This window comes from Mangifera indica, chromosome 14, assembly GCF_011075055.1.
Source record: "Mangifera indica cultivar Alphonso chromosome 14, CATAS_Mindica_2.1, whole genome shotgun sequence".
NCBI classification, from domain to species: Eukaryota; Viridiplantae; Streptophyta; class Magnoliopsida; order Sapindales; family Anacardiaceae; genus Mangifera; species Mangifera indica.
The window spans coordinates 7,417,880-7,442,451 of record NC_058150.1 but is presented as its reverse complement, the minus strand read 5'-3'; the positions used below and the strand labels follow the sequence as shown (position 1 = coordinate 7,442,451).

The 24,572-nt window shown below is 30.6% G+C and overlaps 1 protein-coding gene across 1 annotated transcript; it reads right to left on the bottom strand.

The window, feature by feature from the left end:
- Positions 1 to 492: 492 nt before the first annotated feature.
- LOC123195550 (growth hormone-regulated TBC protein 1-like) lies at positions 493 to 4,622 on the bottom strand. The gene is made up of 7 exons (XM_044609328.1): positions 3,474 to 4,622; positions 2,547 to 2,663; positions 1,597 to 1,775; positions 1,419 to 1,512; positions 1,229 to 1,306; positions 1,046 to 1,147; positions 493 to 871 (listed from the first exon to the last, which is right to left on the bottom strand). Exons 1-7 carry the CDS (start codon positions 3,963 to 3,965, stop codon positions 737 to 739), a joined length of 1,197 nt encoding a protein of 398 aa, XP_044465263.1. The 5' UTR covers positions 3,966 to 4,622; the 3' UTR covers positions 493 to 736.
- Between the last annotated feature and the right edge of the window lie 19,950 nt (positions 4,623 to 24,572).

The window sequence follows — 24,572 nt, the reverse complement described above, 5'->3', positions numbered from 1 at the left end:
CAGTATAAGGTGCAAAAGTATGATTTATATAATTAATGAATGAAAAAGTGATATCTAGCCTAACCTTAGGTAACAAAATGTTAATCTCTCAATCCTGAAGGATTTTTAGGAAATGGGGACAAACAAACCCATCGAATCTGGGACACACAAAATAATGAAGATCATAAAGTTGAGGACCCATTAAATTATTGTACCATCTATTACATATTCCACTGTCTACTGTTCTTGAAAAAAAGACACGCCCACAATTTCCAGACCATTAATGTCATGAATACTACTTTAATTCTTCTTTATTTTTTAATATCATTTTATGCATTGATTTTATGTCCCCTTAGCTTAATATAGTAGGCAGATCCTGAGATGTTAAGCAACCAGTGGATGTATCAGAATGTCCCAAACGATTGTGGTGGTCGAACAGCACTAACAAAACTTCTGTTGTGTCTAAACAAATGATCGTATAGAGCGTTTCACAATCTGCACATTAAAACTGTGTGGCCCGAAAAATCCAGAAATGCCCAGAACTCTAGTGATAAAGTATCAATTCATAATTTACATTTACGACCTACACCATCCTGGAACAGACTAGGCAAGTCTCTTCACATGGGGTCTTTCCCGATTTGCACATCTGAAAAAGAACAAAAAACAATACATTCATTTTAACATTGTTCTCCCCCAGATGGGTAACAGGCCCCTTCTTGGAAGGTCTCAGTTTTCATCAAACTTTCAAGGCTAATGTTTATTTGTTATCCACTTTCAGCGAATTCAGTCGTCTCAATCTTTGATCAAGTTCTGCCATCACTGCCGGTTCCTGCTTTTTCCTTTGCTTTGATATGGTGTTGGTTGTCATTGACCCAATCTTATCAAATGCAACCTGCACAGTTAGACATCACTTACATTTTCTGGTATGTTGATGAAAGATTTAATCTTCAAAATCAGAAACAAGCTCTTTATGGTCTTCAAATAATGCTGATTTTCCCAAAGTGTTATATTTACTAATTGTTTCATGCCACACAAAGAAAGTTGAAAAGAAGAAAGAACCTCATACCGTCAATAATTCATCAGGATCAAAGAGATGATGAGTGGTTTTTTGCAAAATGTTTATGACATCACCAACATGATGGGTTAGAAGCAACTCATCTTCCTTCATCTGTGAAAATCCACCTTTCATGTCATTATCTGACATCAAGAAACTTATAAAAATGTCGAAATGTAGCAAAAGAAATGGCACCTTAAATACAGCCAAAGCCACATGAAATAGAACCTTTGCCCCTTCATAGAAAAGAACATCCCACACACGTAAAGTTGTCTGAAAATTGAAGCATCCAGAAGGCAAAATTTAATGAAACAAAGTCACTAAGATTGTATACAAGAGCAAATGAAGCAAAGATAGATTGATAGGTAATTGACATTGGTCTAACCTCTGATGGCAAGCTCTTAGAAAAGAGGCATAAGAACCACTCAGTGGCAACAAGGGATACATCAAACTCCATTGCTTCTAAATGAGAGGCAATCCTGTAATATTTCTGAGTTGAAGTATAATAGCAATCAAAAGATTACAAATATCAGCAGAGTTGTAATCAGGTAATATAACCTAACCTTGGACATTGTTTAACAAGCAAATCTTTGAAAACTCTTTGTTCAACATGGCAACCTGATAAGTTATTTGTATAACAATCATTAACTAAGACATTCTCTAATAGGACAGAAAGCATCCAAAAAGCATCTTCCTCCGTTTTCATCACAAGTAACAAAAGTGCAGCAACATAGTTCAGGCCCTGCATCAGGAATTAAAATGAAACTAGGATTATTCATTAGATTTATACTTCTGTGTTTTCTTTGAAAAACAAAGAAAGAAGAATATAAATTGATAGTTAAAGCATAAGCATTGCAGAGGTTTATATTATAAGAAAATCCAACTGAAACTATTTCTGCAGAGCAAGATTTTGGTCATTTAGCATGACTACTTGGAAACAATGGAAGCATACAATAGAATGACGAGAACTGAAAGATTCTTGATAAAACTTAGGCACAATCAAAAAAATAGGCAACTATTATTGATAGTGTGAAGTTGAGCACAACATGATGAGAGGAACAACAACAGAATGATCATGATTAATACATCCAACATTTCATATTAGATTCCAGTAGCAATCATATTGATAAACTAAATAGACAGGAGCCAGACATCTCTTGTACACATATTTAGTTCAAAAGACAGTAATGTGAATCAAACTTCAACTTCACAAAAGTCAAACTTGTGAAAAAAAAAATCAAAACCATATAGCACAATTGTGAAACAGAAACTGTGGTGTGCAATTTCCAAAATAGTATTTGCTAAAATTGTGAGACTATAATATTTACCCTAATAGCTTGAAAACAAAAACAAAAAGGCATTGCAAAATATAGTTGAGGCTGCAATAGAAAACGCAGAAAGAGCTTTAGTATGTATTTGCCAATCAATCCCCATTGTCAGGCAAATATATGCAATATTCCTTCAGTAAAGGACAAGAGACTCCATTAAAAGACAGCAGACAATAGAAACCCACCTGACAATAGCCAACATCAGAATCACGGAAAGAATATCCAACAAGAACACGTTGAAGAGCAGCATGACCCTCAGGAGTATCCAGCCATGGGTGACCAGGGAAGGTTCTTGGTAGGTCCTGTACACAGAGAAGAAAATCAAGATGTCAGGGGAAGCAATAAAACCAGATAAAATAAATCAAGGGCTAATCACTCTCACACTTCTCCAGAAACCTTCATTCCATAATGTCACTTCCTTAATTATGGTAATCAAATATCATTAAGCCAGGTGATAACCATTAGTATGTTGCTTCATAAACAAGTTGCCAGTATTATAAAAATACGTAAGAAACACATACAATCTACCCATTTCATTTTTCCCAATCCAACTAGTTCACATAAGCAATACTAAGACCCATAAATTTTGCGAATGAAGTCAGATTCATTCATATAATCCGACATTAAACATAATCATATTTATGATAGGCATCTTTGAATCTCCAAGATTAGTCTCAACATTGCTATCAAACTTCATAACCATACCACTCTCAATATAAATTTCACTTCCTTCAAAAAGAATGGTGTTTCATTATCTAGGCTACAACTAAATTAAGATCATCCCCAGGAAATTAAATAATTGACCATCACTTTTCTGCATCAATAACTCAATGTTTGTCTGTCTGTTATACCCAATGTCCTGATTTAATGATATCTTTAATGCGACAGACAAGCAATGCATCATTTGATCTGTGTAATGCAAAAATAACAAAAAGCAAAAAGCAACCAAGTTATATCCAAATATCAGAAACTCAACCTCAAAATAGAACCTACAAATATTTCTGATACCAAATTAATGGTGCAAATAACAAATCTTCAAAGGGTAAGCTAATCCCAGATTTCTGATATAATCAATCATCATCATAAATAGAGAACAATCTAATTGCACTCACATGATCAATCTGCTTGGTAGCAGGAGTGACCTTGCCTTCAACGGCCTTTGTCAAATCATTATAATAGCTCTCAGGTACCGTCGACTTCTTCTTGGCTGCACCAGAGAGCGAAAACCAAACTTTTGGCCTAAGCACAGGCGGTATCCCTTTCCTTATAAGCTTCTTCAATGTAATAGCATTAGCAAAATTTGACAACCTTAGTGATGATTTAAGGGCAATTCCTTCAGACATTGAAGAAATCTGTGGCTGCAAATACCAGTTTGCCCCTTTGCTAGCCTCTAAGGCCCACCAAACCCGGCCTTGTTCCCGGACTTTCTCTCTGACCTCATTTAGGACATTAACATCATCAACATTGCCCTCTACTGTAAACCCATAAAGGTCTTGAAATTTGACGGTGATGTTTGCTCTTCTTGCATGGATGCTTGGCCTCAAGAAAGGAACTTGTGCTTGTAATTCTAAGGCCAGGTCCCTCTTGCTTTGAGTTCCATACATTTCTTCTCTTTTGTGATAGATCAAGAGAGAAAGATTGGATTTTGTCTATAGATGCTAGAAAGAAATTGTCAAATCAAGACGGGATCCTTTACAGGTATCAAACCACGAAATGGTCAATTCTTGGAAGCCTATAAAAGCTAAAAAATTACATAAAGAAAGACTTAAGAAACCTCACATGGGTATTTTAAAATTCAGATGAAGAGATGTCACAAACAAACATGTCATTAAAAAGCTCAGATTTTCACCATACTAATCTTAAAAAAGAAAATATTTCCTTTTCCAGTAGGCTCTTTGAGAAACCAAACGGTGGATTTATAAGAAAATTTAACCACAAAAAATTATAACTGAGAACAGAAAACGCAAAACCCACTCAAGATCTTTGTACTAATGCATATACAAAGACAAAGCTCCCAAAAAGAAAAGGAAAAAGAAAGGAAGGAATGAAGGACTGATTCCTGATGAAAGGTTGAGACGATTGAACAAGAAGCGAAGTTTGAGGGTTATTAAAGGATGAGGCAACGGAAAAATAGGTAGTTTGAGAGTTGAGATGGTCTTTGTCTGAATTTGTGATTAGAAGAAAGTGAACAACCGATACCAAGGGTGAAATTGAAACTAATTATAAGTTTTAGGGGGTCAAATGTTTTGAATTTCCTTTCGGTATAAATTTTGTAACGTTGCAGATTAGAGCGGTCATTATGAGAGAAACGTTGGAGTTGTTGTGGTTGGGTAGATTAGCATTGCTCAAATCATTGACGTTAGCTTCAATGACTAAAATGCCCTTTTACCTGAGATGAGTAAGTAGATTTACTATATTTTTTGTATTTTAATTTTATTAATGAGTTAGAGGCAATTTTGACTTTCCGAGGCCACGATCAAGACGCGTTTTACACCAACAGAAAATCGAGGACATAAAGGTAATTCAACATGATCATAAAAATAATTGCCTGATGTTGCGGCGAGCTGGAAAAACTGGGGCCGATCTGTCAGGAGGTAGTGGTGGTCCACCCATTGAAAGCGCGCGAAAATGTAAGGAGTCACGTGCGAACATTACTTTATTAATCTGTCGGAACAACGACAGGAGTAGCGGAGGGGACTGAGTTACTTTGTTTAGAGCCTTTCACACGTGTGATCGATTATACTGCTTCATTTCTGATATTTTGCAAATTTTGTTTTTTTTAGGAGTATATGATTTGGATAATATTTTATTATTAAAATAAAAAAATTATTTTAAAAATAGATTATTTAGAAAATTATTAAATATAAATTATTATTATTATTATTATATTTGATAAAATTTGATAAATTTAAATAATTATTATATTTGATTAAAACTAATAAAAAAATATTAATAAATTATTTTATTTAAATATTCTTGAATGTAATTATTTTTAAATATTTAAATATTATTTTTTATATTAATTAAAAATAAATTTATTTTATCTCAAAAAATTAATAAATAATAATATAATTATTATAAAATCAAAATTACCTTAATAATTTTTAAATACTTGAGGTGGGGTGATAATCAGAGTATTGTTTATATTACATGTTATATTAGTATTAGTAATAAAAGATTAATATAATATTTTAATACTGATAAACTAAATAAAAAATAAAAAATAAATTATCAAAATAATTTTTAAATACTGAAATCAAACGCCTCTTATTGTTTCTCATTTAAGGATGACATATGTAAAGTTTTTGATAATGGGCTGGCTTGCATGAACAAGTGTCGTGGGCCGGTCAGACTGGGTCACAATTGAAAAATAAAATCTTTGGATGTTAAATTTCAGAACTATCTACGAAAAAGAAAATTTTTATTTTTAAATAGATATGATCATTCGTATTATCAAATCGTATTCATATTATATTAGTTCAAATTTTATCTTAGGGATTTTTAATTTTAGCTTAATTTAAATTAGAATTATATCAAAAAATTTTAACCCTAATTTAACCCTTAAATATTCGAATTAACCTAACTCGATCTGAATTGACTGAAAATTATTTATTATTTTCACTATTTAAAATGCTTTACTATTTTAATTTTTTAACCAAATTACCCTAACCCATTACTATTAATAAAACACACAATATAATTTTTTATTTTATTTACAAATACTCTAAAATTTACATATTAAAACCTTTAAAACACATCAATACTTGTTTAACCAAAACACATTTTTACTACTTTATAATAATACAAAATATTTAAACAAAAATAAAAAAATAATCTAAAAATACTATTATATACAATTTATAAAAATTTTAATTGCTATTAATATTGTCTTTCAATATTTTTATAATTTATCGCCAACAAATTATCTTAAAGTAAAATTTCTCCAAATTATTCAAATCAATTTGAACCGTATCGAATTATTTTTGTATAAACTTTAATACTACTAATTTAATTTCTTGTGTCAACAAAACTTAATCCCAATCTAATTTTTTTATTATATTATATTTGGACAATAAGTCATGTTGAAAATATTGGGTGAAGATGGACTGCTTTCACTCGTGACCAACTCTATGATACAGGTGGTTTGTTCCCCTGCCACTTGTATATAAAATAGTGTTGAAGTTTTTGTGTTTAATGAGTGTCTTAATTATAATAATAATAAGTAGTAGTTCTACTTTTAATTCAGTAAATCGACGTCGTATGTTGCTTTAAGCACACCCTATGTTTAACATAAATATATATTACATGTATGATTGGTAAGTAACACCCACCCGAATATGCTTTCTTTCGAGATAAAATGTTACTAAATCTTTGTCAAGTGCAAAATAAAATTTCTCAAATTAAACTCATACGTGTAATTCGAAACATACCGAATAACCTCAAATATTATTAATCATTGTTAGAAGATATTAGAATATATTTTAAATATGTATTTACTTATATTAGAGTATAAATTAAATAGATGATTTTCAAGATCAAAATATATTTTTAATATATAGTTTCTCTTTTTATATTATTGTATATTGATTATATTGATTAATATTTTTTTATATATGATTCATGATAGGTATAGAATCATGTATTATTTAGATAGTTGAACATACTTCAAATAGAATTTTATTCATATTTTATCAATCATAATGATATAAAATCCAATATCACATACCAAGCATCCCAAAAATCAACAACCAAATAAACTTATAATAAATGTGCATACTAAATAAATCCATCATAATCAAAATAGTAATCATTATAAAAGGGAAAAGGACTATATCCCACCCATTTTTTAGCCCAATCTCAAACGCATACTCATGTCTGATAAAAAACCCAAACACTCATCCAAAGTTTAATCTGTTTGCACCCATCCACATATTTTCTGTTAAATTAAGAGGTAAATTTGTCATTTTATTAATAATATTAAATAATTAAAATTTATCTCATTTTTCCCCCTTTAATTTGAAAAACTAACATTTGTCCTATGAATTAAGTTTTAAAAAATTCACTTTTTTCCCCTTGAAATGCAGCCACTTTTTTCGGTGACAACGGAGAAGCTTTCGTCTAGAGGTCGACCACCTCTAGACAACGATCATCGTCCAAGAAGGACGACCGTCGTCCAGATTTGGATGACGAGCGTTGTTTCGAGAATAGATGACGAGTGTCGTCCAGAGAATGGACGACGCTCGACACTCTCCCTCCAACCACGTCGTTGCCGGTGGGCAGAGGGAAAGTGAAAAAAAAATTAGGGATTTGGGGGGGGTGAAAGTCACTTTTCAAAGTTCAGGGATGGGGGTAAAAGTTAATTTTTATAAATCAGAGGAGGAAAATGCGATATAATTATATAACTAGAATGTAAATAGTAAAATGACAGTTTTACCCCTCTATTTAACGGAGAACTTAACGACAGTTTAGAGATGGGTGGGTGTTTGGGTTTTTCATCAGGCGTGGGTTTGCTTTTGAGATAGGGCTAAAAAATGGGTGGGAGATAGTCCTTTTCCCTTTATAAAAATATCTATAATATCCTATTGATTCTATCTATCGTATGTCGTTCCATCACTGATAAGTTGTTTCGTTAATCGACAAACCATAGTCCTAGCATCCCAGTCTATTGACTCTAATTGATAGACTATCTATGTTTTGGTAAGTCTTAAGTCAATCAATATACATGTAATCCTAACAATCTAAGAATACTAATTGATGAACTATACCTTATCTACGAGTGTCTTTAGGTCACATGTACTTTCTCCGGTTAGTCTATCATCTTTGAAATTTATGTCTCGTGGGTATCAACTTATCTCAAGTTTCTTGAAATTTTCTAATCTTTATTGATCTTGAATCACTTGGAACCATCTCATGTATCAATTTAGTTCTTTCATCTCTACTTGGGTTTATCCATCATCTCTACGTGCCTAATTCATATCTTTATCTTTAGGACACTTCTTCACACCTCAACGAGTCTTATTTCTTATTCATAAATAATTCAAAATTAAGTATGTACGGTTGTCTCTTGTTGTGTCATTGGCGTACATTTTCCTTTGATGCATATGTAATAACCATAGGTACATCCAAGGGTATTTTTATCTTTTTTTCATTATTTGTTTTATGTATGTGTGTACTTGGGACCATGTACGACCGTACATTGTTAGGTTGTATGTCTATACATGAGTGTGTGATGTTAGTTGGTCAATTGCCTTGCAAACGTAAGAATGGTTTGAGGGTAAAAAAGGTATAACCATGCATGCATGCAATGCATGCTTGTACGCCTGCAAAGGAGGATGTATGCCTATACTTTTGGTGAGGTACGATTATACATCAATTTCAAATTGGATAAAGATTAGTTTTCAATGATTTTAGATCGTGGTTTTCATCACAAAACTGTAGTTACACTTGTGCATAGGGGATGCACTATTGTATGTGGCGTAATTCATGCAAAACAAAAATGGTTGAAAATGGTGTTTGGCTAACTTTTTGCATATTGGTTTTACAGAACAAATAAATAGACTAGAAAGTTTGCGAGCGATTGAAGATCGTCTGGGAAAGAGTTGGATCATCGTAAGTTATCTATGCCATGTTAAGACTAAACACTCATCGAAAGTAAGGTAAGTAGCGTCACTATTTTCTTTTGGTTTTTGGTTGATGTAGAAATATGCTAGGTATAGATTCTGTATGTTTATGTGCTTGTTATCAGATTATGTAATAAGATAATGGTTTAATGAGACAGTTTATAATGTTAATCACAGGTGAAGTAACTTGGAAGCATGATTTGGATATATGTAATATGAATTGTAATTTGTAGATGGATTAATAATAGCTATTGTTTGTGATTATTTAATAAGTATATGTGATGTTAGGATGTTAGAACTTGATCTTGATGAACATGAGAATTAGAACTTGATTGATTGCCAAAAATTCTAGAAAGAAATCGATAGGATAGAGCTTTTTAGACAACGATGTACGACCAAACATCTTCTAAGAAAAAGAAGGATAGTCATGACTTGATGTGTGCACTGGATGCTTTAGAAAATTAGGCATGTATGACCGTACATTATGGGGTTTATGCCCATATATAGTTATAGATGGATGGATGGTTGTGAGGTGAAAGAGGCACACTTGTGACATAGCCTTTCGGATTGACGAACGTTAGTTAAACACTAGAAAGTTGTTAGTTAGGCTTGTTGACGCACGCTCGTGACACATAAGGTGTATGCCTATACATCAACCAATATTTAGGTATGGGAAGTAAGTTTTAGTCACGCTTGTACAAGGTTTCTCAATTGGTTTATTCATCCTTGCTTCATAAGATTGTAAGGATCCCATTAGCTCAACAAATGAGTATGTAGATCAATCTTTGGACTTCTCAATAACTACAACTACATGATCAAACTTTGGAGTCAAACTTCTCAGCACTTTTTCGACTATAATTTGAATAGAAATTTCTTCTCCATAAGACCTCAACTGATTAACAATTGTGGTTACTTTAGTAAGGAAATCTTGCACTACTTTCCCACTCTTCATTTGTAGGATTTCAAAATCATGACCAATAGTTTAAAGTTTCATTGTGATCACATCTAAGGAACCTTGGAATGCCTTTTGTAATGTCATTCAAGCTTCTTTCGATGTATTTGCTCTTGCAATTTTTGAGAAAATTGACTCATAAACTGCTTATTGAAAAAAGATTAATGCCTTAGAGTCCATTTTTGGTACTCTTTCAATCCGACTTTATTATCTAGATCAAGATATCCATTTTTAACTAAGTCCCACAACTCTTGAGACTTGAATGGAGTTTTCATCTTAATGTTCTAGAATTCATAGCTTTTACCTTTGAATATACATATTTCTGTTTGACAAATATTCACTATGTTGCCATTAGTTGCCATGATTTTAAAGTCAAGTTATAAAAGAACATGGCTTAGATACCATAAATGAACTCTCAGACTAAGAAAAACAAAGAATTTATAATTGGAACAATAAAATGAACAAATATCACTTGCTATCAATTTAGCTCTTATGACTTATTTATTAATAAACTAAAAGAGTTTTTTTTTTTTTAAATAGACTTTACATAATAGTTGAAAACTATAAATATGCAGAGGTATTTGACACTAAGTGAAAGTGATGGGAATCGAAAGAACAAACCAGAAAATAAAACAACTAAAATAGAAAAATTAAAAACTAACTTAGACCAAGTCATAATAGCAATCAATTTGAAATCAACTAATTCAATAAAACCAATGAAAACATGTTTTTCTTATAACAATTTTCTTATATATGTTTTCATCAAGGTTGTTAACAAGGGACACATGAGATTCTCTTGATACACTTTTGTAATAGGACGTAGTTATGATGCAACAATCTAATAATATATGTAGGGAAAGGAAATTGCATAGTTAAGCAACTCATGTGACCAATGTGCTTAATCTTTATCTCAACCAAGACCAATTAGGATAAAGAAAAGGATTTTAGATAAATGTTTTTAAAATATAAATATTTTCGTCAACATTTTTACATGTATTACATATAATATGTCATCACAATATAAGATCTAGAGGTGTATTCTAGATGACCAAGAGAATTTCATCAAGGTTATGAGATTAAAGTTGATTTTGAAATGACTAAGTTAAGTTAAGAACTCCATATCATCATAGTTCAAAGTTTGAAGGTATACTCTAGATGACAAGATTAATGTGGAATAAAAGTTAATTATGTGATGACAAAAATAAGCTATAAAAGTGTAGGACTAAGTTTTCCGATTTACAAAGAGATTTGTCACTCATTCTCATTTATTTCATGTTTTGTAGGTAATAGATAAGAATGATGGTTATAGTATAAGGTCAGTTACTCTGAAGATAACATAAGAGTGAACTTGTCATTTCTAGTTTGATGTTATTTAATTTGTGAGTCTATGTATTAAGACTCTTACTCTATGTTTTGTTTTATAACTATACCCTTTTGTTTGATGATTTATGATAGATATTTTTGGAAGATTTTTTGCCAATGATTGTTATTGATGTATCGTTTTGTTATTATATGTTTGAAGTTTAAAGTTTATCAATATCCAGGTTACGTCATATCATGCTACAATAATCAGATTTAGTAGCATTTATTTATATTTTTACACGGGTTTTATATCATTAAAGATTCAATAAATTTTAAAATCTATACTCACTGTTATTTACTCGTATCATAACTTATAAAATTTATAATTAGGTTTATCTTTATTGGTTATATTTAGTTTATCTATAAATTATCATTAAATTATTTAATTTTATTGAATCAAACTTATAATTAATGTGAATTTATACAGGAAAATTTCATAATATTTAAGAAAAAGGAGCTGAATGGCGAAGCTACTTAGCCCAAAGTAACAATTCCAGCGTTTACCCGACTTTATTAGGTACAAAATTCCAATGCATTCTTGTCGTTGAAGATTCAATCAATGTTGCTGCCTTCCGATTCCCCGTAGATTACATTAAAATGGTCAAAATATTTATTGCAAACAGGCAGTAATTAATTTCTACGCCAAAACCCTTTTTTCTAAATATGCAAATTGCAGATTTCGAATGGTTTTTCATCTTATTGTAAGTAGATATTCACAGCAAGATGGTAGTCAAACAAAGTTATTCTTGGGCGTAATGCATGCCGTATCATTTTGAAAGCTCCTCCCCTTTACACACGCTCTACGAAACAAATACTAGTATTTTTTTCAATACCACAATCTATTGTCTACTTCTTAATCCCAGTATAAACCACAAGATCTCTCCATTGAAGAGCATAACTTATATTCAAGTAAATCCCCCGAAGAGCTTTAAATCACAACCCATACCCTGAATCTTTATTCTTCAACCAAAATTAAGAGAGGAAGTTGTAAGATTTTATCGTACATATACTGAATAAAATTATACAATCCTAAATTCACATAATCTATGTATATGATATGAAATACTGAATCAAATATTTTTTGCTATGCAATTCGAATCCGTAAAACTACTGAGATTATCTTTCAATTTGGTTTAGTCTTTCACTCTAGAAACCTCCTTGAATGACAGTTTTTAATAAGGTAAGTTATATTACGGTTATATTGTATTAGGTTTTAGGGTAGAGATTTAGTCAATATATAGTACGTTAATTGACCCTATCAAAGTCCGATAAGTTTCAAGACTTACATTTATGTTATCTATTCAGATTATAACCTTTAAATGTATTGAGTTTATCCTTATTGATCACTTAAACTTATTTATAAACTGATATTGAATTATTCAATTATCCGATTTTATTAAACTAAAAATATAATTAATATTATTTCATACCAGAAAATTTCTAATAGAAGCAAAAAGGGGTTTCAAATGCAACTTCAAAGAGCTGTGAGAATGTACAAAGTCTAAATTCTAACTCACCTAACACAAAACACAATAATATTTAAGGGAAATCAATGAGAAGATTACACCTAATACATAGCTGATAATTACTAGTATGTCGTCTTTGTACAAATAGATGGATTTCTTACATACAAATTTAATACCAAATTGTCAATATCAATGTTAGGTGGAGGTTCCTCTTCTGTATAAATTGGTAGATACAAATAAATCAGAAGAAACCATATAATTAACGGGTAGAATATAGTTAGAGAATTATTAGCTTTTATTTATTTTTGGCTTCTGCGACACCTTTGGGGTCAGACACCAACCTGCTATTCATTGAAAATTCATAACAAAACAAATTAGTACAAGAAAGAGGGGTATACAAGGCATTATTTTCAGAATATTTTATCAATTATAATTATTGAAATTGACTTTATAGCAGTTGGTGAAGCCTCCAAGTAAAACATTTAGCATGAAAGCTATGTTGCTGATGAAATGTAACAGATGTTTCGATTCTTCTATTTGATTTAACGCAGTACCAACCATAAGAGTTTTATTCCCAAAAGCACTGCTTCGCTTTCTAGGTTTTTTTTTTTTTTTTTTTATGTAAAAATAAAATGATAAGATCATGAACATGCAACCTGAAGAGACTCGGAAAACCAGCCAAATCTTATTTTCATTGTAACATTCTAACAGCATTTTTCATATTACTTCCTGTAAACTATTTATCCCTATCCCCATTCCCATGCTTAAATAAAAAGGGAAAAAAAAAAAAAATCAAGTGAAACAAGAACAAGAACATAGAACAAATGCCTGGCTTTCCCATGTACGCCGTCCGATGAACTCTTCACTGGGAAGAAGGTTCCTCTAAGAAAATCGTATACCCTTCGAAGTTGATACCACAGAGATCATGTGTATTGATCATGATCAGCGCCTCACAAGCTTATGCAACTCCGTCTATATTGATTTATAGAAATATGTAACAGTATAAACATGCTTCTTGCAGCCACTAGAAAAAACCATACCTGTTCTTCCTCTTCTTCTTCTTCTTTTTCTTCACCATCGTTAGTTTTGGTTCTTGCAGATACAAAAAAGCAGAAAGATGTGTAGAACAAGGAAAACCAAAGTAATAAAAACCAAAAAAAGAAAAGAAATGTGTGTAGCCGTGTAGGAATTAACCAAATTGATGCGAAGAAGAATATAGAAAGGGGTTTATAAAGAAAGAGAGATGGGCAGGAAGGAGAAGATTGTTCCCAAGAAGATGACGAGACTTGCTAATATTGTTTTCAAAGGTGGGCCAAGAACAGGCCTTTTTGTTTCACACGTTGGGTTGGTTCTCTTTGTCTTCACAACAGTCAAAATGGTTTTAATTTAAGTGCTTTTCACCAAATCACTTCCCCAATTAATTACACTTTTGATTTCTTTCAACAAACCTAGCCTTGATTTAGGGAACGATATAATATAAATTCAAGTTAATGATTCCAGGGAAATATGCCACCTGACTGATTTTTTATTGTTAATCATATATTTTTCTTCAATAAGCCAGAAAATTAGGCAGGCAGCAGTAGCAGACAATTTCTTGTTGGAATGGTATATTGACAATATCAATGTTCGGTAGATTTATGCCCATTTCAACGCTTCTGATTTATTCACACCATCTTTCCTGAGAGCAAAATGATAACATGTAAGAACTTGTATTTATATATGGTATGCACTGGGTAAGAACTGGTTAGGGTGGTCAAACCGAAGAATTAATATTTGCCAAATAATTGGTGATTATTGTGGTGAATTTACTTTTACAAGTATAGGAGGCCGGCCTATCTAATTGTAGAGCTTTATCATCTATGAGATGTTGGACTCTCACATGTCCTTCATATAATCTCTCTTCCTTACTAGTTACCCGTGTTAAATTGCAGCAAAATGTTCTAAAAGATAATATTGAAAAGAATCTTACCATAATAAATGTTTGCATTGAAAAAGAATTCCTTATAAAAATTATTTTGGTGGGTGGTGAAAAAGTCATCAAGATATAAAGGAAGCTGGTAAGGCAGTGGATCATTGATAAGTACATGGATGAGACAGTTAGAAGTGGTAAAGCATGATGTGATTAAATGTAAACTAAGAATTAAGAGACGTTAATTTTATTTTGGTAAATATTAATCAAAAAATAATAATAATAAAGCAAAGGAACTCCAAAGAGAGAACCTGAAACAACCTAAGTTCATCTTACGACCGGATGAACGTAAAAAACTACAAGTTACATCTTGAACAAGCCCGAAAAAACAAAACAGAAATCTACAAAATCTTTTTTGGAAGGCCTATCACGATTCCTAAAAAAGTAGATAATGAATAGATAAAAAGACATAGAATATGATAAAATGAAATTGTTAATGTGTCTGTGGATGAAAATAACAAGACTTAATAGAAATGATGAAAAAGAGCCGACATGATATCCTCAAGAACAGGCAAGGCAACTGCAACCAATAAGTTTGACCGGCACAGGCCGGACGAAGAAGAAGAAGGGCAGTGGGTTGGACCACTGTTTCAATTTTGACTTAGTGGTGGAGGTCAGGTGAACATTGAAAATTTAGAGTTACAATACAGGAAAAATATATGGGTTTCCACCTATTTTTTTATGAGTTACTCTTGATTTCGTTACTTGTATAAGTTATTCTATTTTCCTATTATAGGATTTACGTTACTATATAAATTTGTGTATAATTTTTACATTCAAATATAAAAAAGCCCAAAAGACTTATTGTCACCCAAGGTTTGGTCAATTCCTACACTCTCATCCGCAAATTTTAAAAAACTCAAATGTTTACCCCTTTGTTAAAATTCTTTAATAGGGTTAAAGGTAAAACTATAATTTAACAAATATATTAAAAAAACTAAAATTTTATTATTTTCTCCCCTCCCCCAACTTAGTTTAAAAAACTAATAATTTTTCTCTAACCTAAATTTAGAAAAGTCACATTTTCCTCTTAAGATTTTATTTTTTTTAAATATTTCCAACTAGCTTTTCTGTCATCGATGACTTCTACGGCCTACCCATCTTTGTCTCCGGTGCTCTCTTTCTCTCCTGGTGCATTTGGTCGCTGATTTCATCAAACTCAACAAAGATTAAACCGAATAAAATTAGTGCATCTCATCTCCCTCCCTTTCATGATGGGTCAATTTTGAACAAAACCGAATAAAGATGATCAATTATGGGGTCTTGGTTTAGCCTATAAATAGTGTCAATTTGGTTCATATCGGATTGAGCATCAAATCGACATGATGAAGTGAAGGAGACCAAACAAAGATAATCAATTCATGTTGGACTGAGTTTTGACCACCACTCTTTAGGGAGAAGACCAAGAGGGAGGGATAGGACCAAAGATGAAGATGGGTAGGCTGAAGAAGCTGTCCATGATGGAGAGGTTGGCCAAAAATGTTGGGAAAAAAAACCTATAGGGGAAAATGAAACTTTTCAAAATTTAGGTTTAGAGGAAAGAGAATTGTTAGTTTTTTAAATTAAGGCGGAATGAGATAAGATTTTTGTTTTTTAAATATTTTTTTGTTAAATATTGATTTTACCCTTAATCTTAATAGAGAATTTTAATAAAATAATAATTATTTGAGTTTTTGAAATTTTACAGATACAAATTTAAGAATGGAATAAACCTCAGTGGGGATAAGTCTTTTGGCCATATAAAAAAAAAAACTATTTGATTTATTAATCTTATTGGAGCATTAATATATTTTTGTACACTATTACTTTAAACACAATTCATTTCACTCCTGAAAATTAGACTTTTCATATTTTCTCCATTGCAATTGTTGCCCTTAGTTTTCGGCCATAAACACCGGTTTTTGTGGGTTTCTTCTCACTGGTTCTCCCTGATCAGCAATGTCCTTATATTTTCCAATTAATGATCCCTCATTCCTCGAGCTTTTTTTGTCTTTTTCAGTTGTCCTCTTTTTCAACAATCGATAGGTGCATTAATGGTTTTTTCTTACTATTGATTTAGTTCCCACAATGGATGGTCATGGTTTTCCTTTTAATCCTTTTTTTTTCTCTAACATACGAGTTTTTATTTCCAATATAAGATTTTTGGCTTATATCTTTCAAGGGTCTCTTTTCCACTTATCAATGGCTCGTTCAATGCACTCTCAAATCTGCCATGACATGTCGTGCATTCTTTCTCTAGCGATTCAGCTTCCCAATAACTATATGTTCTATGAGTTGTTTTATATTAGGTTTGATATATTGTTTGGTTTGTATTCAGTTGATATTTTGTTTAAGCAGTGTAGGATGAGATATAATTTTATTTTGATTAATTATTTGTTGGAGATATATCTGAATATTAGGCTTTGAAGTGAGATATATTTGGATTGCATTTTGGGCTATTGTTTTGCTTTGAAGATATCTTTGAGTTCGCTTTTAATGTAAATGTAAATTAAGAATGATGGCGATTTATTTGAGTTTTGCATTTTGGTCAATGGGTGCATTAATGGTTTCTTCTCACTGGTGATCTATTTCCCACCATGAATAGTCATGGTTCTCCTTTCAGTCCTCTTTCTTTCTTTAGTAGAAGAATTTTGGCTTATCTCTTTCAAGGGTCTCTTTTCCAATGATGGATGGCTCTTTCGATGCACTCTCAAATGTCTCGTGACTGTTTTGCTTTGGAGATATATTTGATTATTCGATTTCTTATCAAATATATTTGGGTTGAAATATATTTTGCTTTGGGGTAGTCAAACTTGATAATTAGGGATCATTTATTGAGATGGGCCAATATTTTAGGAATAATAAATTTGTTGGGCTAACCTCCACTGATGTTTGTGTCAAGCCTATTGCATTAGTTGTGTTGACATTAATTGGTTAATTTTGGATTTTTTTTTTCATGTTTGGCCCACATTCATTAGTTGTGCTTGGAGTTATTTTTTCATTCAATGGTGAAATTTGACATTTCACAACCTATTGTTTAGGTTCAAGAAATATTTGGTTTTCTCAAAGGAAAAAATTATGGTGTTATAGTATTGGTGATGTAACCAATCCAATCACAAGTAAAACCAAAGAGACTTCTAATTATATTGAGATGCTTGAAGAATCGGACAATAAAAAATACCAAATTGTTACTTGGTTTCATAATTCTTGTACTTCATCGTTCAAGCTTTAATTTAGGTATCTCGAGACTATAAAGAAAGTTTGGTATTTGCTTGCTAGACGTTGTTCTACTACTAATATCATTCATCGATTCTAACTTTATGACACCCTTAGTTAGGCATCAAAAGTCATATCAATCTATTAATGATTTTTGTTTGAAATAATTATTCTAATGAGACCAACTATTATTGTTTGAATCAAAATGACATAATATTCACGATAGACTGTTTTATGAAAAATAATAATAGAAATTTAAAGTTTATTAGTTTATCAAAACCTTGAATGATGAATTTGAATAAGTCAAATCTTTTATGCTACATAGGGATACTTTTCCGATTCTTGACATAATGTTTAGGAGACTTAACTAACTACTTTGAAGTATTGATGATCTATATTGTCTAATAACACTGTTTTGACTACTTATGCCTCTACTTCATTTCAACGTAAGATGACTTGTTAGTACTATCATAAACCAGGTCATTTTATCTTAGATTATTATAAGTTATAATCAAAGTAAGGTATTGCATGATACAGTCAAGCCAAGTCAAAGTTTGATAAGGCTTTTGTTCATAACACAACTATTGTTACCAATAAGGGTTCATTTTTTAGTCATTCTTCTACATTTGATACGCTTCTTAGTCAAGTAGACCTCAATAAGCCTGAGGCCAATCTATCATTGGTACCTTCACTTCTTTAATTTTATTTGTCACCTTAGATACATCCTCGTTTTGGCATTGGGTGCTTTGACTTTACATGTTATAATCATGACATCATTATTGGTTCTCACCTTTTACATCTAAAATAACCGTGTCTAATTATTTTGTTATTCACACTATTGATAACTTTTATTTGATCATTAATCACTTTGGTGGTTACTTTACTTCCACCTTATTATTGTCTAACACATTTCTTGTTCCAAACTCTTACTAAATCTTACTTCTATTGGACAATTATGTGATCTAGGTCTTAATATAAAATATACAGTTTTCTCATCTTAGTTGTTATGTAAAGGACTACAGACAAGATAAATCTTTGAGACTTAATGTAAAGTTGATTGTTTGTTTGAACACTACCTTTCCAAATTACATATATGCTTCCCAATGTGTTTAAGTGTGCTGCCTCAATGTCTTTTTCTAATTAACATTCTTGTATTGGTCATGTTTCCTCTTCTTGTTTGAAGTCTCTATATCGTTATTGAGATTCTATTCCTAAACATCTATGTATTTCTCGATATGTTATTTTTTGGAACATAAAATGTTCACCACTCTGTCTGATTTTTAATTATCTAAAGAAAACTCGTCTTTCTTCACTAATCTATAGATTAAGTTGTTTCTTGATAGTAATAATAAGCTCCACTTTTCTCTAACTCTTTTAATGCAAGACAAATAGATGGTAACACTATAGTCAAACTTGAAACATTTAGCTCGATTGTAGATTATGAATCTTCACTTAGTTATTCTTTAGATCCTAAGCCCTTACTGGGTTCACCTTCAACTGATAAACCCATTGAAGTTTGTCAATCGTCACTTTATCTTCGTGATTATTATAGTTATTCTACTACTATTTCTTTACACGAACCTTCTTCTTATAAGGAAACTAGTACCAATCCTCTTTGATAGTAAGTTATGAATAAATAATTACATGTTTTAGAAAAGATTCACTTAGGGACTTACGCACCTGGTACAACTATTGTAGGGTGCAAATGGGTTTACAAAATTAAAACCCATGTTGATAGCCTAATGGAGTGTCATAATGCTCACTTAGTAGCAAAGGATTTTATTTAGTAGTGTAAGATTGTTTATAAGGAGACTTTTGCTCCAATGGCTTGTATCGCCTCTATTTGCATTCTTATAATTGTTATAACTACCAAAAAGTGTCAACTATTTCATACTGATGTGAAGACTTCATTCTTTTAATGGAGATTATTTTGAAAAAGGTCTATATGAAACCACCACTTGGGTATAATCATCCCCCTAGTAAAGTCTTCCATCTTTACAAAGTCTTATATGAACTTAAATAAGATCTTAAAGCATGGTTTGCCAAATTCAACTGTACCATCAACTAGTTTGAGTTATTTTCTAGCTCTTATGATACTACTCTTTTTATTCAAAAAACTGCAAAGAGATATATTCTCTTGTTTTTATATATAGATGGTATGATCATTACTAGAGATGATTTGTAAGACATTATAAAATTAAAACAACTCCATTCAAAATGAAATATCTTAGTTGGTTGAGTTATTTCTTGGGGTTAGAAATCATTTCTAATAGTGCATGCCATTATTTATCTTAAGAAGAATATGTTACTAATATTTTGTCTCGTATTGGTTTAATAGATAATGAAACTACTAACACTCCACTTAAGACTAATATCAAGCTTTCTCTTATAGAAGGGCATTAGTTCAAAAGATCACACTCTTTATAGGCAACAATAAAAATATGTACTTAAAATGAGTACCAAATTAGATATCAATAATGATGTGTTACTTTATAATTAGATGATTTTGAATTAGAAATAAAATAATATCAAATTATATTATAATATATCACTATCATTACTCAAATTAACATTCATTATAGGTGCACATAAATTTGTTTTTGTAAAACACTTATAGACACTACTTCTAAATTTCTCCAGCTACGATAGTTATTGCAAGATATGGGGAAATCTTCATTGTATAGGTTATTTTGTTTTCCTATTATAAAATTTAGACTACTCTATAAATTTGTGTATGATTTTTATATTGAAATATTCAAAAATACAATCCATTCATGTTCAACAACTCCAGAACCCATAGGCCCAGAAGTGAATCCCTAGATTCAAGTTCAACAATTAATTGGAAGTCCTATTTGATTTTTCGGGGTTGGAGAGATTTAACTATTGACTATCATTAAGATTCTTAACTTGGGTAAATTACACTTAAATTAATCTTAAATTTTATGCTATATAACTAGATATCATATCTTCAAAATTAAACTAAAAAAAGAGTGCTCAAATCAAGCCTCTATGGTAACGAGATATCATGTTCATGTCTACAAAATTTCAACAACATTAATTATTTTTGCTGATACTTAAAATTTAAAGGCACTCTTCCAGTTTTTAAGTAATTTTACACCCTGGAGTTCCCTGATCTATCTTCTCTCACCTTAGGTCTGCTGGAAATAGCGCAATAGTTAAAAAAAAAAAGTCAAGAGGCCTAGCGGCAATGCCAATGGCATGAACCCTTTAAAGCTCAAGTGAACCAATCTCTAGATAGTTACTGATTCAGTATTGAATGTTACATTGAATTAGACTGGTCTCCCTACTAGTTTTTGTACGTATTAAATAACTTTAAACATCCCCAAAAGTATTTACAGTAAATACCTTGAATATATGTTTAAAGATGGGGAATAACTTTATTGAAGGTAGAGAGATTAATGCCCCTAGGTAGAAGATAATGGTGAGGTTTTGACAATGATCCAGCGCAAATTATGAGAGTGGTTACGTAGAGTTATGCATGAAGCTATGAACAACACTTCTGTTCATGAAAAGTTACTACTTCTGTTTTATATACCAAGCTCCATATTTTGTTGGGTCATTTGCTCTCATAAATTGGCGAGATATCCTTCATGTATTCTTTACCTCCAGTATTTGTCATCTCAAGCCCTCTAAAGTGAAAATAGGCTATTAAATTTGGGAAACTTTCATGCTCTTCATAAATTCAATATGTATTCAATCATTAATTAGTTTTACTTGTTATTATAAGGATAATTTTATGAGCAATTGACACCTGGTTTTGCCTTTCACCAATTTTATACACATATATTCCAAGATGATTTTCAGATTCCGGTGTCCAGTGTTTTGAATCCTTTATACAAACAACAAAATTATATGTGTAATTTTTATATATAATTTTATGTATAAATAATAATATACTATTATATAATTATATATTATTTTATGAATAATTTTCAACTATCTAATCACATGATGACATATTATTATTTGTACACAAAATTTTACATAAAAATTATGCACATAGCACTATTCTTATACAAAACAAATGCATTTTTATTTGAGTAGTGTACGTGCATAATTTTATGCATAACCAACGACATGTCATTATGTGATTCGATAATTAAAAATTAAATATAAAATAATATTCAATCATATAAAAATATATCATTATTTGTGTATAAAATTATATACAAAAATTATGTATATAATTTTATTATATTTATTTTGTCTGAACTAACTAATGAGATCAATGTATCAAATTGATTAGACTATCTTTTATATATATATATAATTTTATGTAATAATTATAAAACTTATCATGCATTAACCTTAAACTGAAAAAGATAAAAAGATAAACATGGGCTTTGCTATTCCTTTTAGCTCTCTTGGCATATTCTTGAATTTTTAAGAGCATAGGATGCCCATAAATTATGTTACAAATACAACTTTGATAGAAATTATTCATTATCCATTGTTTTTTTATATAAATTAATTGGTGTGCTTTTAGATGGGTTGAACTATTAAATATGATAATGAGTAGTTAGGGAAAAAAGAAAATTTTATTTTACAGCTGGTAAACAAAATATTTACAAGCAAAGTGGACTTGGTCTATGATGAGGCCTCGAATTTTGAAAAAAAAAAATCAATTATTTAAAAAAAAACTATTTTCATTTTAAATTAACTTATAATATAATTCAATCTGTAAGTTCAAATCCCCTAAAATTTTTAATAATCTTTTTATTTTCAAATTTCTAATCTTGTTTGTTAAAATATATTTTCAAAGTGAAAAGTGTTACGCTTCCATTCTTTTATTGTACTGTGTCACAAATATCACTTTTATCATAAAATTTATGTTGGACTTAAATTGAATCCATATGTATGTAAAATAAAATTTTATATACTAAAATAAAATTCAATAATTGCTTAATGTAAAACTAACTTCTTATCATTGCTAGTGGTGATTTGCGACAGAATAAACCACTGACATGTCCCTTGAATGAAAGATTTTTCAGGTGATGTGAATTCACAGTATAATGATGTACGTGTGTTATAACTCGTTCAACTAGGGACCACTAAAAAAACTCGATATATACATCCTATTATTAAGGATGTAATTGAAGAAGATGAATTTATGGACTACTCAACAATTAAGTGTTTGTAACTTCTTATTTACTGCTCATAGTAGTTATATAAAGTAAAGAGTTGGAGAAAAATAAACCATCATTCTCCCACTTGATCCATAATCATAAATCTACACGCTGAAGTAAAGAAATAGAATACACTACTCATAATGATAAATCCTCTAAGAACGAATATTATCTTTTATATATCATAATATATCTATTTCTTTAATAACTTAATGAATAAATTTTATGTTTATTATAAGTCCAAGATGAATGTTATTCTTAACAAAAATGTGCATATAAGAAAAAAGAGAAAAACAAATCAACTGAAAAACAAAATAAGAATTTCATTATTGAAAGATGTATACACATCAATCATACGATGAAATCAACTCCCATCATAATTATAACATGGGATCAACTCTCATTCGCTCTACATAATCTTTAAAACTCTTTGGTAATATGTCTTTTGTTAAATGATTAGTAATCATCAATTCAGTGCTAACATGTTTAATGACCACTTTATTTTCTTTTATACATTTCCTTATGACTAAATACTTAATGTTAATATATTTACTTTAACTATCATTTTTGTTATTTTTGGCTAAGAAAACAGTAGTTGAATTGTCATAATAAATCTTTATTAGCTTAGAAATAAAATTTACAATCCTAACCTAGATATAAAATTTTTTAACCATACACAATGTGATCTAGCCTCAAAATAAGAAACGAACTCAACCTTTATGGTAGATGTAACAACCAACGGTTGTTTGATGCTCCTTCAAAATATGACTCTATCGACAAACATGAAAATATATCCAATTATTGATTTTCAAATGTGAATTGAAGTAACTAGCTACCTCTAAAGTATCAGTTCGTCTATGTAAGAACATGTATTCTTTGGTTTTTTGAATGTATCGCATCATTTTCTTTACAACTCTCCAGTAATCTACACTTGGGTTACTTTGATATCTCCTTAACATCCTAACAACAAATACAGTGTCAGACCTTGTGCAAACCAAAGCATACATGAGGAAATTGATGAAAAAATATGAATAGTATAACACCCCTCTCTAGCTATATACTCTTGATAAGAATATATTAAAAGAGACATGTACAACTAGACTATTTGAAAATTTTAATACATAATCATAATTAATATGCACAAAAAGATGATATAATAAAAATAAAGGTTTTATTAATCAAACTCATAAAATAACTAGTATCTGAAATCTTTGTTATAAAATGACTATAAAAATCTTGAGTAAAACCCATGTGCCTGAAAGAAATTATAATAATAATAATGCTAAATATAAGTCTGGTAAAGCTAAAATGACATAAGCACCCCTCTCCTCATGCGGTTGCTTGTGGACAGTTGGATCTCCGCCTGTCCCATTACTTACCTAAACCTGCAAAACATACAAAGGAAACATATAAATAAAACTCAATAAGTGGAGACTTTTTGACATTCATGGCTATTGAATTATCTGGTGATAAAACTCGCATTCTGTTTGTAAGCTAACT